Raw genomic sequence first — 16106 nt, 5'->3', positions numbered from 1 at the left:
GGAAAGGGCAGCCCGAGGTGACCCAGGAAGGAGCTGGGGGTGAGCCAGGCATCAGCTTGCGGGTCCCAGGAGGCTCACAGGTGAGGCCTCATCTCCTCACCTGTCACTCAGTCCCCTCATCCAGAGGTGAGCCCCTCCCATGAGGTGAACCCCACCTGTGAGCCCCACCTGACCACACCTGTGCGGTCAGCCCCACCCGAGACACCAGCCCCTCCCCTGCGCAGTCAGCCCCATGCCTGACCCTCATCAGGCCCCCCAGCTGGGTGGACCCTAAAGCTGCCTGTGCCCCAGGCTCTGCTCAGCACCGCTGGGGGAACCTGAGCAATGCTCCGGACTTCTGGAGGGCTCAGTCCCCTCATTTGTGAAACGAGGTGCCCAGCCAGACCACAGGGGGTGAGGAAGGTCATGGAGAAGCCTGGTGCAGACACAGTGCTGCTGAAGGGCAGGGCGGGCCCCGTCCTCGGCAGCTCCTCCCTTCCTTTAGCCACCACCCAGAGTGGTGCGGAGACGTGGTCTGCAGACTCTGGTGCCCCGACAAGCCCTGACCCCAGGCAATTCACACTCTGGTGCCCCGACAAGCCCTGACCCCAGGCAATTCACGTCCCTCGAGCTGCTTCTGTTAACAGTACCCCGCAACCCAGGTCTGTTCGCAGTCCCCCCTTGGAGACACAGGAAGCGTTACAGCTCTAGCCCCGACAGCACACGGCACCTGCAGTTTCCTGGCACTCCCAGGAGCGCCCGTGACCGAGCAGGGCAGGTGACGTGTGTCCAGGGCCCGTGTGCTCCTGGCCACTGCATGTGGCCGGCCACTTCTCTATCAGCAGAAGCCTCAAAGGAGCCAGGCTGCTGCCCCCTGTGGGGGAGGAGTGTGGACCCCCTCCGCAGTGCACTGGACTCAGCAACAGATGGACAGGACAGTGGGGGACAAGGGCTCTGCATCTCCACTTCCCACCACTCCTCTTTCTAAGGCACTTGCCCTGGGTCCCTCCCCCTCACCCATGGGCCCTTCTCCATCCCTCCTCCGAGGCAGCAGGACACAGATCTCGGAAATGGGCTACCTGGCAAGGGAGCTGGTTTGGCACATGCCACAGAACAGGCTGGGTGCCCTCGCTCAGGACACTTTCTGTGACCCTGCGGGATCTAGTTACAGAGTGGCCACCAGGCTTCCCAACCACGCTCGGGTGCCCGGACATCCCAGATGACAGGGGCATGCCCCACAGACCCAACACAGCAGCCCAACCCTCTAGATACCCTCCACCCCATCCCCACCCCGCATCCCACCTGGGAGCCTAACCCATCTCCAGCATACTCTGTGTACACCCCTCACCAAAATGCATTCACTCCGGGAATGTGGCCATCCCCTCCACACCACTTCTGGAGCAACGGGCTCTGGCCAGAGTGTGGGAGACGTGGCAGGGAACCCAGTGGATCCAGGCCCTGCCCCCGGGGCCTATAAGTCTGGTGGCAAAGACAGTCATAGTACAAAGAGGGTGCTTGGGTCCCACAATCCACTGAGGCAGAGAGCAGACCCACTGAGGAAAGGTCACCAACAGACAGTTCGGGAAAATCATTTCCAGAGAGAACAGACATGTGCAAAGACCCAGGAGCATGAGGCACTGGAAGAAGCCAAGGGCCTAAGGAGAGCTGGTGGGAGGGAGCAGACAGGGCCAGACGGTGCGTCAGGCCAGGGGAGAACTTGGGGCCTACGGAAGGCTGCCCTGCAGCCTGACGGAGGGTCTGGGAGCAGGAAGGGCACAGAGCTGCTAGTGCCCTCCAGGAACAAGCCGTCGGCGGAGAGACGCCTTCAGACTTGGGGGTTTCCAAGCTGGGCGGGAGGACCAAGGGCAGCTTCACAGAGGAGGGGGCCTGGGACCCACAGGCTGGGTGGCCGGAAAGGGGAGGGAGCGAGGCGGAGAGGGGAGGTCTCGGGCAGCACTATACCTGTGGGCCACTCCTAAGCACCTTACTCCCCACACGATCAGGTACGAGTACACACTAGTTTCATCCCTGTTATGGCTGGGGACACTGAGGCATGGGGGGAGGGGGTGTGGTGCCAAGCCCCAGCCCACCGTTGGCCCACGCTGAGCACGAAGGTGAGAGTCTGCACAGAGACCCTGTCCCCTTGGCCCTCCCACTGGTCCCCTCAGCTAGGAAAGCCAGGAGGGACTGGGGAGGGCCCGAGGACCCTGAGGCCCCCGCACAGGGGAGGCGACCAGTCCTCCGTGTAGACCGCTCCTCCCTCGGACAGACGTGCTGAGCAACAACGTGCAGAGCAGCAGGGCATCTGGGATGGGCTGCAGGACGGGGGTTACAGACGAAGCAGAGTCAGCGGAGAGTCGCCAGCTGTCGAAGCTGGGGGACCATGCTGTCCCCTTCTCTCTATTTGGGGATGTTTTAAAGTTCCCCTGATAAAGAGTTACAAAGGAAACAAAAATGTCCCAGACCCCCCCAGTGCTGGGCAGTGCAGAGGCCTGAGCATGGGGGGCAAAGCAGCAGAGGCCCCGAGAGTAGGTGGGATGGGGCGGGCCAGCCACTCTGGCTCCCCACGGCCCTGCTGCGGCCCTGCTCCCGCCACCCATCCCAGGCTGTGCCCAGGACACGTGTGTGAGGACATGGGCAGGAGCAGGACTGACGGGAGCCCCAGGCTCCGCACAGCTCCCTGGCTGCACGCTGGCAGGGGCTCCAGGGGCCTGGCCTCAGGGACACGGAGGCAACAAAGCAGGCTGTCTGGCCAGGAAGGGGCGAGCAGGTGCACTCCTGCCGGGGCAGAGTGAGCACGTGCAGTGGTACTCTCCCAACACACCTGCAAGTTGAGGCTTCTGCTGGTCCTGAACCTCCCTGCTTGTAGAGCACGTTGAAGGCACCCATGGGGCAGGGGGAAGGGTACTGCAGGGGAGCCGAGTGATTCTACAGAAACATACCCACATCCCTTTCTGCTTGAGCCTCACAAACTCCTATGCATCCCTCAAGACCCTCCTACTGCTCCCTGCCCTCCCCCCTGCTCATGCTCACACCTGGAGTTGCAGTGGCTTACGAGGATGTTTGCTCAGTGCCAAGCATGGGGAGAGGGCCTGCGTCGACAGTCTGGGGGACCTCTGAGGGGGGCTGCCTCTCCTCCTCCCATGGTCTGGAACAAGCCTATGTTCCTCCTGCCTTAGGGACTCCACCCCTGCAGCCATATCCTCCCAAACCACCGCCAGCCGGCATCCACTAGCATCCCCCAGCTGGTGTCAGGGACCTTGGGAGCTCCGTGCAGGCGTGTGTAATGCGTGTGTGCGTGTCTGGTCTGCACGTGTGCTGTGTATGCACGTGTGTGTGTGTGCACGTGTGCTGCATATAGGCGTGCGTGCTGCGTGTGTGTGTGCGTGCACGGCATGCGTGCATGTGTGTGCTGCGTGCATGTGTACATGTGTGCTGCATGTGTGTGCTGTGTGTGCGCGCGTGTTCCGTGTGTCTGCGTGTGCACGTGTGTTCTGTGTGTGCTGCGTGCATGTTCTGCGTGTGTGCATGTGTTCCGTGTGTGCTGCGTGCACATGTGCTGCATGTGTGCGTGCCAGGGCATGCTCCGTGGTGGCACCTTGTCCAGGCACACGTGCTCTGGGGCTGCCTTGGCTCAAAGAGTCGCAGGAGATCCACCGCATTCCCCCTCCCTGCCCGGCCACCACAGCCAGCTCCACAGAGGCCAGCAGAGCCCACCACTGTCCCCCTGGGGAGGGGGTGGACTGGTCATCCAGGGACGGTCGGGAGCTCATGCTTCTGGGTCTGCCCAGAATCTCCCTGCTCATGCCCGCATGGGGGCAGCAGGCTCTGAGGATGTGGGACAGACCCCCCCCCCAGGCCCTGCAGGCCCCCCACCGTGAGCTGGGACAGGAGAGCCCACCCTTGGAAACAGGCCTGAAGAAATCGCACGGGGGACTCAACAGTGTGCCTTGCAGGCCACCAGACTGACCTGCACACCCCACAGACTGGACCCCACATCTTGGGGGGGGAAGGTAAGCCAGCACTACCCAAGTCCAGCCTCTCTCAGGCCAGAGAAGGAGCCTCTCAGCTCAATCTGTGTCTGGACACTAACCGGGGGTCCCTGGGCAAGCGAGATGGCACCAGACTGGGGCCTAGCTTGACTCTCTCTGCCCAGGGATCACCCGGCCTCCTCCTGACTGGCCCTGGGGTTCCTCGGGGGGCCTGATGGATCCCTGCCCCTTGCCCCCAACTGTGTACTCTGAGAAACCTGCTGAGGGCAGCACCCCACCACACATCACTGTTGGACCCCAAGAGGGCATGGTTCTGTTGTGTGCCCAGCCTGGGCCACCACCCAGCAAGGGCTCCAGAGGGACAACAAGGTAGACAGGTTCCTGCCCAGGGCCAGGTCCTGCCCAGCACCACACTCAACCCTGCAGGCCCAGAGTCCTGCCCTACTTCAGCAAACCGTTCCCTGGAGAGGTCCCATGGTCCAGCAACCCCACAGCATCAGTCACGAGACGTCTTCAGACCTCTGAGTGCCCCCACTGCCAGCCCTCCAGGAGCTCCCAGACCAGAGTCAAGGAGTGACCCCAGTCTGAGCAGATGGGTTCCTCTCCCTGCTGCTTGCCCCACCAGGCCGGAGGAGATGCCACCTATAGGAGCCCGGCCCCCACCGGCGCAGCCATGCCTACCTCTGGCCGACAGCTTCTTGGTGTTGATGATCTTGGCTGCATACTCATGGCCGGTGCAGAGCTTGACACAGCGCCGGACCACAGAGAAAGCCCCCCTGGGGAGGAAATGGGGGACAGAGACAGAGGAGAGTCGATTAACCTCCCTGAGAGCACCTAGCACCCGACCCCAAAGCCCAGCCTGGGCCGTGACCTGTTCCGGGCAGGGGCACCAGATGCTCCTGGCCCCTGTGCTGGGCGGCTGCCAGACAGAGAACCCCTGCCTGGGGGACACCCAGCTCCTGCTAGACTGTGGCCTTGCTGTCCTTGCTGGATGAAGGGCCTGCCTGGGGTCTCCCAGTGTCCTCCTCTAGCTCCCTGCACCAAACCGTGAGGCCTAGCGAGTCCTCCCCAAACGCATGAACCAGCCCAGCTCCAGGCAGTGTAGCTGGGACTCATTGAAGGTTCTGGAGGGAGGGAGAAGCATCGTGCCACTAAGCTGCCCAGCTGGAGGACAGGGCCCCTCCCGAGTTGCACGGCAGTGCTGTGCTTCTGAGAGCAGGGGGGTGGGGGGGGCCGGCACAGAGGGCCCCGAGCAGGCCATGTGGGTGCCATCGGGTCCTGTGTGGTATTCCACTTGTCACCAGCCCTGGTTCAATCGGATTTCCTAAGAACGTCACACAGGTCCCCGGGAGTCGGCCGGGAACAGGAAATGTCTCAGGAAGGGTCTCAGTCCAGCTGGGAGGCCACGGGGGACGGGCGGGCACAGTCTTCCACTGTCTTCCTCCCCAAAGGCTCCGCAGGCACAGGCCTCCCCACCATCCACGCAGCCTGATAAACCCACGGCTGCTGTGGGCGCGGGGAACGCAGGGTCTCCAACAGAGAACACTTGCCCCGCAACAGTCCCCTTTCCTCCTGGCTTTGCTTCCTGCAGAGTAGGGGCCCCACGCTCAACCGGAAGGTCATGATCTCCGGACATGCGGTCCAAAGGTCAGCGGCCGCCTCACGCCATGTCCCCAGCCTGAGCCGGTCACCTGCTCACGAGGGCTCGTCACCCTCTCGCCCCGCCGGTAAGCCAGTGCACGGAGACAGCGTTCACACAGCCTCTGCTCCGACGGCCTGCTGGGACACCGCTCTCCTTCGCGGGCACGTACTGACCCCGATCCGTAAATGGAGCCTAACCCCGCGCGCACACACGGGAAGAAAACATGGTGCCCTCGGAGCTCAGAACTCCGCGCCGCTTCAGGCGTCCATTGCGGGCCCTGGGACATGTCCCCGCTGATGAGGGGGCACCAATGGATCCTTTCAGAGAAAAAAATTCATTAAAGAGTACTATTCACTTTCCTGAAAAAACGTGAGTATCGCACTAAATCTAACACTGCAGCTCATTGTAACCAACAGCTCTGCGCGGGGCTGCGTCCTTGCGTTCCTGAAGGCAGCTGGAAAAGCAGGTGGGGGCTGTTTGTGGGGGAGCAAGCAGGCTGGGGACACACACGGCTCCGTCCACACCCTCAGCCCCTGTGCTCCCTCTCACTATGTCAGAAGACAGGGAAGAGAAGGATGATGTTTTGACCCCCATGGGAGGGGAAAAGCCAGAAGCTTCCTGCCCATCTGGGTTTGAAGGCTGCTCTGTCCACCCTGCATCATTCTCTCTGAGCCTGTCTCCCCGCGGCTGCAGGAGCAGGACAGGCTCCCAGGGAGGCCCAAGGGCTGAGCACGGCCTGCAGGGCCATCTGCCCCCACTGCTTTGGTCTCAACGCTCACTGACTGCTGGAGAGGAACACAACCCCACCCACTGCTGGTCCACAGATCACCCAAGGCTCCGTGAGCCTCCGGGGGACAGTCAGGACTTCCTGTGCTAGAATCTGACCTCACAGCCCAGGCCTGACCCCCACCTGCAAGTTGCCAATAGCTGGGGCAGGGTGGGCCCCAAGGGAGGCCCCCAGGGGACGGAGGTGGGCTCATTCTGGGAGCAGGGAAGGACGCATTAGGCCCTCCCACCAGACAGGGTAAGGACAGGATAAAGGACAGGACAGTGAGCAGGAGTCCCGCCTGGTGCACAGCAGGGAGGGCGCGAACAAGATGGCGAGCCTACAGCCAAGAAGGACTCTGGACAGACAGCTATGCGGACCATGCCGGGGGCTGCCCCTCTGCCCCACATCCAGGGGGCCTGCTTCCTCCCGGAGCACAGAATATCTATGCCCGTGATGGTGAGGACATGTGTAAGGCCAGGGACAGGCAGACAGAGGCCAGACACTGGACTAGGAAGGAACAAGGAAGGCAGCAGGCACAGTGCATCCAGCAGGCACTCAATACCGGACACAGACCTTTTTGCCCCAAGGTCCCACCTGCCAGGTGAGGGGAGGGCACCTCTGGGAGCCCCTCTGGGGTAGTCCCTGTTGCCTGGCCTAGAGGAAAGTTCTAGAAAGGGCTGCCCCCACCCCTGCCTGCCATTGGGCACCTGCACCCCAATGTCCATTCAAACCCAGTCCAGGGATGAGGGTCTGGGCAAGGGGCTGGGGTCTCCAACGGTAGATGCTGTGGGAGTCACCAGGAGAGGCCAGCCAGGCACTCAGACGACTCCCCACATGGACTCGCCGGAGGGAGAAGCTGGCCATCAGGCAGCAAGGCGGGACAAGCACAGGGAAGCTGTGCAGCCCCAAGGAACCACCACCCCTCTGGCCTCTGGTCATGGCAAACCCAATCTCATGGCCCACACCAGGCATCTGCCCCCTCCCCCTGGGCTGGCCCTGAAGGACTGCCAGGAACTGCGCCTCCCAGATGGGCCACCTGCCCTCCCTGCACCTGGACTGGGCCTCAGCCTGGCATCTCAGAGCAGCTGCCGCCTCCTCCCCTTGCTGCCAGCTCGGCCAGTTGCCAGACCCTGAGCAAGGAAGTCCCGCAGAACCGCAAGTATGCTGAGAAAAACGTGCTGTTCAGGCCACCGTCCAGGGGTCCAAACCAGGGGTCCCAACATCCAGGACACGGTGGAGAGAGGTGAGGCCAGCAGCGTCCCTCCTCGGGACTCACCCCATCCTGCCCCCAGAAATATGTCATCGAGAGACGTCTACTGACCAAGGGCCCGGGTCTCTATTCCGACCCCCCTAGGAGGGCTTCTCTGCTACTGCGGTCCCACTCTAGACGGGGTCATTTTCTCAGTCCCAAACCAGCAAGACTCAAAAGACATTCTCTTTTTTAATCAGCTTGATTTGACTCTTAAAAGCCCCACAGCGCCCTTGGTGCCGGGGGCCTCAGAATCTGAACACTCATTTCTAATCACTTTGAACAGGAACCGTGATTTCCACCAGCAAGGAGGCCCCACCCAGGCAGGCAGCAGGGCGACCTCCTGGCTGAGAGCGGTCCCTCAACCAGGCCGCCCTCTTCCCCACTCTCCTCCCCGCCCTTCCCTGCACCCCTCGCAGCCGCCCTCCTGGCTTCTCCCCTACAAGCCGATGTGGTCCACGGCCCCTGGAGCTTCCGGCCACACAGGGCAGCCTCACCTGGGTGCAGTCCAGAGACCATGCCGGCCCCTGCCTGTCTGTGGCTCTCCGTGAGCCTGTCCTGGTGGGGGCCGGCGCCCCGACCCCCGGCCCTCCTGCTCTGCTCAGGGGCCCCACGGACTCAGCCCCTCAGGAAACACCCTCCATCCCGCGGCAGATGCCCCCACCCCCTCCTGCGGCCTGCTCTCCGCAGTCCGCCCCATCCCAGTCTCTCGCTCTTTCTGGGGACCGCCCCTTCCTCTCCAGCGGCACAGGCAAGCCCACTCGTCCCCCGGGGCGGACGCAGCGAGCCACCAGGCCGTGAGGGCCCCCGTCAGCCAGCGCAGGGGCGCAAGGGTCGCGTCCTCACTCACCTCCCGCTGCTGCCCGCCCAACCTGTGGCCGCAGCCGCAAGGTCCGGCCCTGCGCTTTCCTCCAGTCTCTGAACCGCCCCCACATGCCGCCCCCCACCCAACGCCACAGGGAACCTGCCCCTGCCGCGCACCACCTGCGCCCGCCGCAGCGCCCGCTCCCCGCCGCACCTGGCCGCGAAGACCTGCCCCTCCCTGCTCCGCCCGCTCTGCGCCCGTGCCCACCTGCCCCGCCCCGCCCCGCCCCGCCCCGCCGGCCCGTCCCTATCGGCCCCGCCCCCTACCCCAGCCCCGCCCTGCACCTCCGCCCGCCCGGCCTCTACTGGCCCTGCCCCCTCTGTCAATCCCACGCTGCCCCGCCCCCCGCCCCTGCTGCCCCGCCCCCTGTCCCCGTCAACCCTTCATCTCGCCCCTGCGACTCCGGCCCGCAGCTGCCCCTGCTTCTCAGCTGGGCGGCTCGGCTCTCACCCGGTTTCCTGGCAGACTCTGGGGGGCAGCGGCGGCCCCTCTCCCGGCCGCCCCCACCCGGCTCACGCCCCGCCTCACCCCGCCCTCCACGCGGGGACTCATCTGCTGAGCGGCGGACTCGCCAGGTTTGGGAAGGAATCCGGGGGTCCAGCCCACACGGCACAGGTGCCCCTCGGCGCCCCGGGGGGCGGGCCTTCCCGCAGCCAGCCCGGCTGCGGCCCAGGTCCGACCCGTCGCAGGTGCCTGCAGGGGGCCGCTGCGTTCCCGCAGGTCTCAGAGTTCACAGCCGAGCAAACCAAAGCCTTGAGTCAAAGCAAAAAACCCAACCGTGGTTCATCTGCTGGCCCAGGCACCCCGCAGCTGGGGACGGAGGTGGGGGAGGAGGTCTGCTCTGGATGGAAACGGCCCTCCTGAGCGCCCCGCGGGCAGGCCGACCGATCCTTCTGGAACAGGCTGGGCGGGCAGCAGAAGCAGCTGGCCGCTCCTCCAGTCTCCCCACTGCACACTCACCAGTCGGTTCCCTGAGACCAGCCCGAGCCGGTACCGCGTTGTCCCCGGCCTGGCGGGGCCCAGACAGGCTCAGCTCAGGCGGTCCGGGCCAGGTGCCGGTCGCACCAGCCAGGGACGCCCTTCACTTGTTCCTTCCCCTTCATTTAAACTGAATCAAGCTGCTATCTGTGTATTAGCTGGATGCCCTTTTCCTACCTCTGACTGAGACGCGCTCTGGGGAAGGAAGGGAGGGGTCCTCCTATGGTTTCAATCGACTTAGGTAACTGGGCAGAAAACATCAACTTCTACATGAAATGGAGGGCTGCGATTGTTGTTTTTATGTATTTCCTGCTTATGCTACGACTACTACTACCAGCAAGCATCATCCATGCTCCTGGCAGAAAACGGAACCAACGAGGTGTTGGAAGAACGCGCGGAAGGCGCCCCCACCTTCATGACCCGATGGGGGACCCGCGCCTGTTTACACTCTGCTTTCCCCTCCCTCTCGAACACCCTGAACAACCTTCCACGTGTAGCAGCTGCAAACTGCTCCGGCAGAGGACGCCAACCCCGGGGGACGCCAGGAGGGAATGTCAGCCTCCCGGCCTCCCCAACCCTGGGGCTGGAGCCAGGGAGGAGAGCGTGCTGGTCCCCAGCAGGATTTGGGCAAGCGTGTGTGCCACTGGGCAGGAGCTCCGGGTCCTGCTGCAGGAGTGATGTGCAGAGCCCAGGCCCACAAGGGCCGCCAATCCCCAGGGACAGGATGGTTCTCCCTCTGGGGACCAAGTCCCACCGCCGTCCAGGGAGGACACGGGGAAGCAGGTCTGAAGAAGCCTGGCTGGAGACCAGTGTGGGTAACACTGCACCGTATCCGTGAACACCCGCATCCCTGTGGCCTCGGCAGTGTCCACGCAAGCCACGCGTGCGAGAGCCTGGTTTGTGGACTGCCTTCTGTGTCGAGTGTCACCTCACACACAATCCCCACGCTCTGACCTAGATCACGACTTGTCCTCTTCGGAGCAGACAGCATTCCTTCCAGGGGTCACCGAGCACTTTCTCAGCCGACAGGCACTGGGGATGTGTCCGATGTCCCTCCTCAGAAATGGCCTGCCATGAACATCTCGGTTATTTCCATAGAGTTATTAAGGCACATTAGCTGGGCGATTCACAACAACTTACCACACCACCAGTGATGAAAACCGCCTGCTCTTCAGCTGCCCTGGTGTCCAACCCGGGCCTTTCCCAGGCCCTTGAAATCCCAGTGGCTCCCAGCCCGGTCCTCTGAGCCCCTGTAAGAAACTAAAGCTCTGCACCATCCCTGCTGTGCTAATGTCCTGGGGCCACCTCAGCAAAGCACCACAGGCTGGTGGCTTAAACAGCAGAAAGGTATTGTCTCCCAGGCCCAAGGGCCAGAAGTCCAAGATCAAGGTTCCAGTTCCTCCTGAGGCCATGAGGGAGGGTCTGTTCTGGCCTCTCCCCAGCTTCTGGGGGTTGGCGGGAGATCCTTGGTGCTCCTTGGTCTGTAGAAACATCACCCCACCCTCTGCCTTCATGTTCACATGGCGTTCTCCCTATGTGCCTGTCTCTGTCCAAATTTCCCCTTTTTAGAAAGACACAGTCATGTTAGATGAGAAGTCATCCTACACCAGGATGATTCATCTTAACTCGTTATATCTGCCACGACCCTATCGAGGGTCACATTCTGAGATCCCGGGGTTAGCACTCCAACATATGAATTCTGAGGAGACACAATTAATTCAACTCCCAACACACATGGGCCCTCACCTCAGCTCCACCTGATGTGCCACTGTGTGCACCAAGCAAACATTTCCCAAATGATGTTCCTCAGACTTTACCTCTGCAGGAAGTCAACAGATGGTAGGTACAAAGGGGGCTCTTTAGGTAAAGTTTGAGAACTAATAAGTTAAATGATGTTTTCCTTCCTTCCTTCCTTGCTTGCTTGCTTTTTTTTAATTGCAGGACTTCTCAGAGCCTTTAATATGGTCATCTGTGCTAGGAGTGTCCAACTAGGGAGTCATGAGGTGCAGTCTCTCCCTAATTATTTCACCACGGCTTTGCGCAGTGGCAGTATTGTAGCCAATGAGGTTTATCCAAGGTGCAATTATTGCTAATTGAAACCTAATTATTTCACCACAGAAATCTTTACTCAAGAAGTGTCATGAGGGCCAGGAATGGGGGCAGAGGGTCTTCGAGTCTCCAGGCCTCAATCCTGACCCCTTTCTGAAACCTTATGAGGCCCGCCGAAGTCCAGCCACAGATGTCTTCTGAATGAGCCCCCCCACAAAGTAGGAAACAGCGAGGCAGGGCAGAAACACCGCTGCCACCAGCTGGCGTCCACTGCCCGGCCACAGACACACACCCAAATGTGAGAGAGGAGCGGCTTCACCAGGAGTCCTGCGGGCACAGCTCAGAGGAAGACCCCGGCAGGGCCCCGCAAGAACACTTGTGCCAGGTGCCCTGACGAGATCCAGGCGTGAGTGTGCACAGTGGTGACTAATCGTTGTGACTTTCCGCAGTCACACCAAGGTCGGCCAGCCCCACACAGATGAAGAGCCTGACCTTGGCACGTGTCCGCAGCGTCCGGTTTCAGTCTCACAGCTCACGCCGTCACCCTCCCCCGCCACGGCTGCGCTCCCCTGCGGCCCACAGACACCCTCGAGCAGCTTCCTGGAGGGCTCCAAGCAGCAGAGGTGACAGGCCCAAGACGGGCATCAGCCCAGGGGACACGGTGAGGTCTGGAGGGGGAGGAACACGCTGGGACAGAGCTACTGTGGGAAGACGAGAAGGTTCTGGAGAGACTGTGGCGATGGCTGTGCACACTGCAAATGTCCTCAGGCTACAGATGCTGGACACTTGAAATCAGTTTAAATGGTTAATTCTATATTATGTGCATTTTACCACAAGGGAAAAAACAAAGGGATGGAGAACACGGGAGCAGCCGCACTGATTTCAGACGGAGCAGAGGGAGCGAGGGGGTTTATCAGGGTAAAGAGGCTCCTCACACGCGACAATCCTTAGTGTGGACACTGAAAGCGCATCAAACCGCACGAGGAAAACCTGACAGAACTGTAAGAAGTCGATGAGTCCACGCTCATGGTGGGAGACGCCACCACCCTCTGTCGGAAGTGGACGCACCCAGCAGGCAGAAAACCACCAAGGTCGTCGCCACATTCGCTGGCACCCTCCGCCAGCTAGAGCTACGGCACATCGACAGCGCCTTCGCCCAGCAAGAGCGGAACACACGTTCCCAAGCTCATACACACACGCGCACCCAGACCACATTCTGGGCAGTAACACACCGTGACACACTTGTTAGATGAGACATCATACACATCGTATCTCGGATCACAGTGGGATCACACTGGAAACAAAAGCAGAAAGACCGTTGGAAAACCTCCGAACACGAAGGTCAGACTACACACTTCCAAAAAACACACGGGTCAAAGAAAAAAATTCAAGAAAAATTTTTAACTATTTTAGTTAAATGAAAATGAAAATAAAACTTAACAAAATTTGCAGGACTTACTAACATCAGTGCTTAGAAGAAAATTCAAGTCATCGAATGCATATAGTAGAAGAGAATACTTAAAACCAATAATCTAAGCTTCCACCTTAGGAAACTAGAAAAAGAAGAGCAAATTAAATACAAAGCAAGCAGGGATGCCTGGGTGGCTCAGTGGGTTAAGCCTCTGCCTTCGGCTCAGGTCATGATCTCAGGGTCCAGGGATCAAGCCCCGCATCAAACTCTCTGCTCAGCAGGGAGCCTGCTTCCCCCTCTCTCTCTGCCTGTCTCTCTGCCTACTTGTGATCTCTGTCTGTCAAATAAATAAATAAATAAAATCTTTAAAATAAATAAATACAAAGAAAGCAGCAGACATAATAAAAGAGCAGAAATCAATGAACTTGAAAACAGGAAATAAATAGAGAAAATCAATGAAACCAAAACTGATCTTTTGAAAAGATCAATAAAATTGATAAGCCTTTAGCCAGGATAAGAGAAAAGGAGAGAGGGCACAAATTACTAACATCAGAGATGAAAGGGGCCAACACCGACCCCCGGAAATTAAAGGATAATAAAGGATACGATGAGCAACTCTACACCCAGAAGTTGGTGACACAGATGAGATGGACCAGCTCCTTGAAAGACATAATCTGCCAAAACTCACACAAGAAGAAACAGATAATCTGAAGAGGCCTATATCTGTTAAGGAAATTGAATCAACAATTAATAACCTTCCCAAACAGAAGGCATCAGGCCCAGTGGTGTTCGGCATAACACCAGATGGATATTCTGGTGGGTTCCAGTGGGTTCACTGGTGAGTTCTACCAAACACTTGAGGAAGAAGTTATACCAATTCTCTACAATCTCTTCCAGGAAAAAAAAAAAAAAGCAGAGGGACTATTTCCTAACTCATTCTGTGAAGCTATCATTACCCTAAAACCAAAACCAGACAAAGACATTATAAGAAAAAGAAACTACAGACCAACATCTCTCATGAATACGGATGCAAAAATCCTCAACGAAATCCTAGCAGAGTCCAACAGTACGCTCCATGGCCAAGCAGCCACGCCTCCCCAGCAGGCAAGGCTGGCTAGTTCAACATTTGAAAACCAGCTCACATAACCGTCACACCCACTGATTTAAAAGGAAAATCACGTGATCGTATCAACAGATGCAGCAGAGCCTTTGACAACATCCAATATCCATCCATAGTAAAAATCTCAGCAAACTGGGAACAGAGCTACCGTAACTCGACGAAGAACACTGCATTGGCTCAAGATATCAGAGTCTGGGTGGCTTAAAACAGGAACTTATTTTCTCACACTTCTGGAGGCTGGGGGTCCAAGATCAAGGTCCCTTGGGGTCTGGGCTCTTTTGTGAGCTCTCTTCTCTAGACTGGCAAGCGGCCACCATCTCCCTGAATGCTCACAGGGCCTTTCCTCAGTGGGTACACAGGAAGAGAGAGCCAGTAAACTCTCCGGTGTCTCTTCTTATAAAGACCCAATCTTATGACCTCAATTAACCTTAATTACCTCCTAAAGATCTTATCTCTAAATACAGTCCACTTGGGGCTAGAGCTTTAACCTATGAATTTGGAGGGGCGGGCCACAGTTTAATCCTTAGCAAGAACCTACAAAAAACCTACAACTAACCTCATACTTTTGGAGAAAGTAGATGCTTTCCTCTAAGACCAGATACAAGGCCAAGATGTCCCTTTTCATCACTCCTTTTCAACACTGAACTGGGAATCCTAGCGGATTCACTATATAAAAGGTATACAGATTGGGAAGAAAGAAATAGAGCTGTCTTTCTTTGCAGATGAATGATTACCTATGTAAAAAAGTCTCCCAAATGGTTAAAAAAACAAAAACAAAACCCACGAATCTTCCTGGAACTAATGAGCGATTATAAAAAAGTTGCAGGATACAAGATTCATATATGAAATTAACTGCTTTTCTACACACCAGCAACAAGCAAATGGAATCTGAGATTTAAAGCGCTATACTGTTTCCATCACCACCAAAAAATGAACTATACTTGGGTATCACAAAACACGAGATCCACAGAAGAAAAACTCACAAGTTCCACGAACGAGATCCAAGAACGAAATGAATGCAGAGACGTCTCACGTCCATGGGTAGAAGACCGTTCGCTGTCAGGACGTCCGTCCTTCCCCACGTGGCCTAGCTTCAGCGCAGTCCCGATCAAGATCCCAGAAAGAACCGAAACTGCTACTAAAGTCCATCTGGAGGCGAAAGACCGAGAGTAGCTGACACAAGACCCCAGAAGAACGGAGTTGGAGGCTGATGCCATCCGGCTTCAAGACAGTACGAAGCTGCGGTAACCGCGGCCACGTGGTTTGGTGGAAGGAGAGAGAACACATCGATGGAAGCGAACAGAGAGTCCAGAAAGGGACCCACACGTGGAGTCGACCGACTCTTGGCGAAGAGTAAAGGCGAGCCGGCGGAGGAGACCTTCGCAACAGATGGTGCTTGCTGTGGTCTGAATGTTTGTGTTTCCCCAAATCCACACGTTCGAATCTGAGCTCCCAAGGTGAGGTCTCAGGTCTTTGGGAGGTGAGGGGGTCAGGAGGCTGGAGCCGCACCAATGGGACCAGTGCCTTAGAACAGAGACCCTGGAGAGATCTCGCCACGCTTCCACGGCAGGAGGATACAGGGACAACAGCTGTCGGCTGTGGGCTCTCCCCAGACGCTACATGTGCGGGCACCATGACCTTGGAATTCCAGCCCCCCAAACCGTAAGAAATCATTTCTCAAAAGCCACACAGCTTGTGGTATCTTGATCACCGTAGCCTAAACAGACCAAGTCCTACAACGACTCACTCTCTAGATGCCAAAAAAAAAAAAAAAAAAAGAGAGAGAGAGAGAATCTAGACACAGACATTACATTTATTACAAAAATTAACTTGGGGTGTCTGGGTGGCTCAATGGGTTGAGCCTCTGCCTTCAGCTCAAGTCATGGTCTCGGGGTCCTGGGATCACCCCCCCGCACCCCCCCCCGCATTGGGCTCTCAGCGGGGAGCCTGCTTCCCCCTCTCTCTCTGCCTGCCTCTCTGCCTGCTTGTGATCTCTCTCTCTGTCAAAAAATAAGTAAAATCTTTTTTAAAAAATTAACTCAAAACAGATTG

At 58.3% G+C, this 16106-nt stretch overlaps 1 protein-coding gene and 1 pseudogene across 3 annotated transcripts in view; one reads left to right on the top strand and one right to left on the bottom strand.

Moving 5' to 3' along the window:
* The window catches only part of CAMK2B (calcium/calmodulin dependent protein kinase II beta), a 77037-nt gene that overhangs the window by 44726 nt on the left and 16205 nt on the right, over positions 1–16106 (bottom strand). For all 3 annotated transcript variants that reach the window (XM_032875055.1, XM_032875056.1, XM_032875057.1), the window contains exon 2: positions 4653–4747. In XM_032875055.1, coding sequence (XP_032730946.1) covers positions 4653–4747 — 95 coding nt within the window. The remainder of the gene's footprint in view (positions 1–4652; positions 4748–16106) is intronic.
* On the top strand, positions 11507–11632 carry LOC116877976 (annotated as a pseudogene).

Source organism: Lontra canadensis, unplaced genomic scaffold (assembly GCF_010015895.1).
Source record: "Lontra canadensis isolate GAN:19392208 unplaced genomic scaffold, GSC_riverotter_1.0 scaffold54, whole genome shotgun sequence".
Taxonomy (NCBI): domain Eukaryota; kingdom Metazoa; phylum Chordata; class Mammalia; order Carnivora; family Mustelidae; genus Lontra; species Lontra canadensis.
This window is presented reverse-complemented; position numbering and strand designations above follow the sequence as displayed.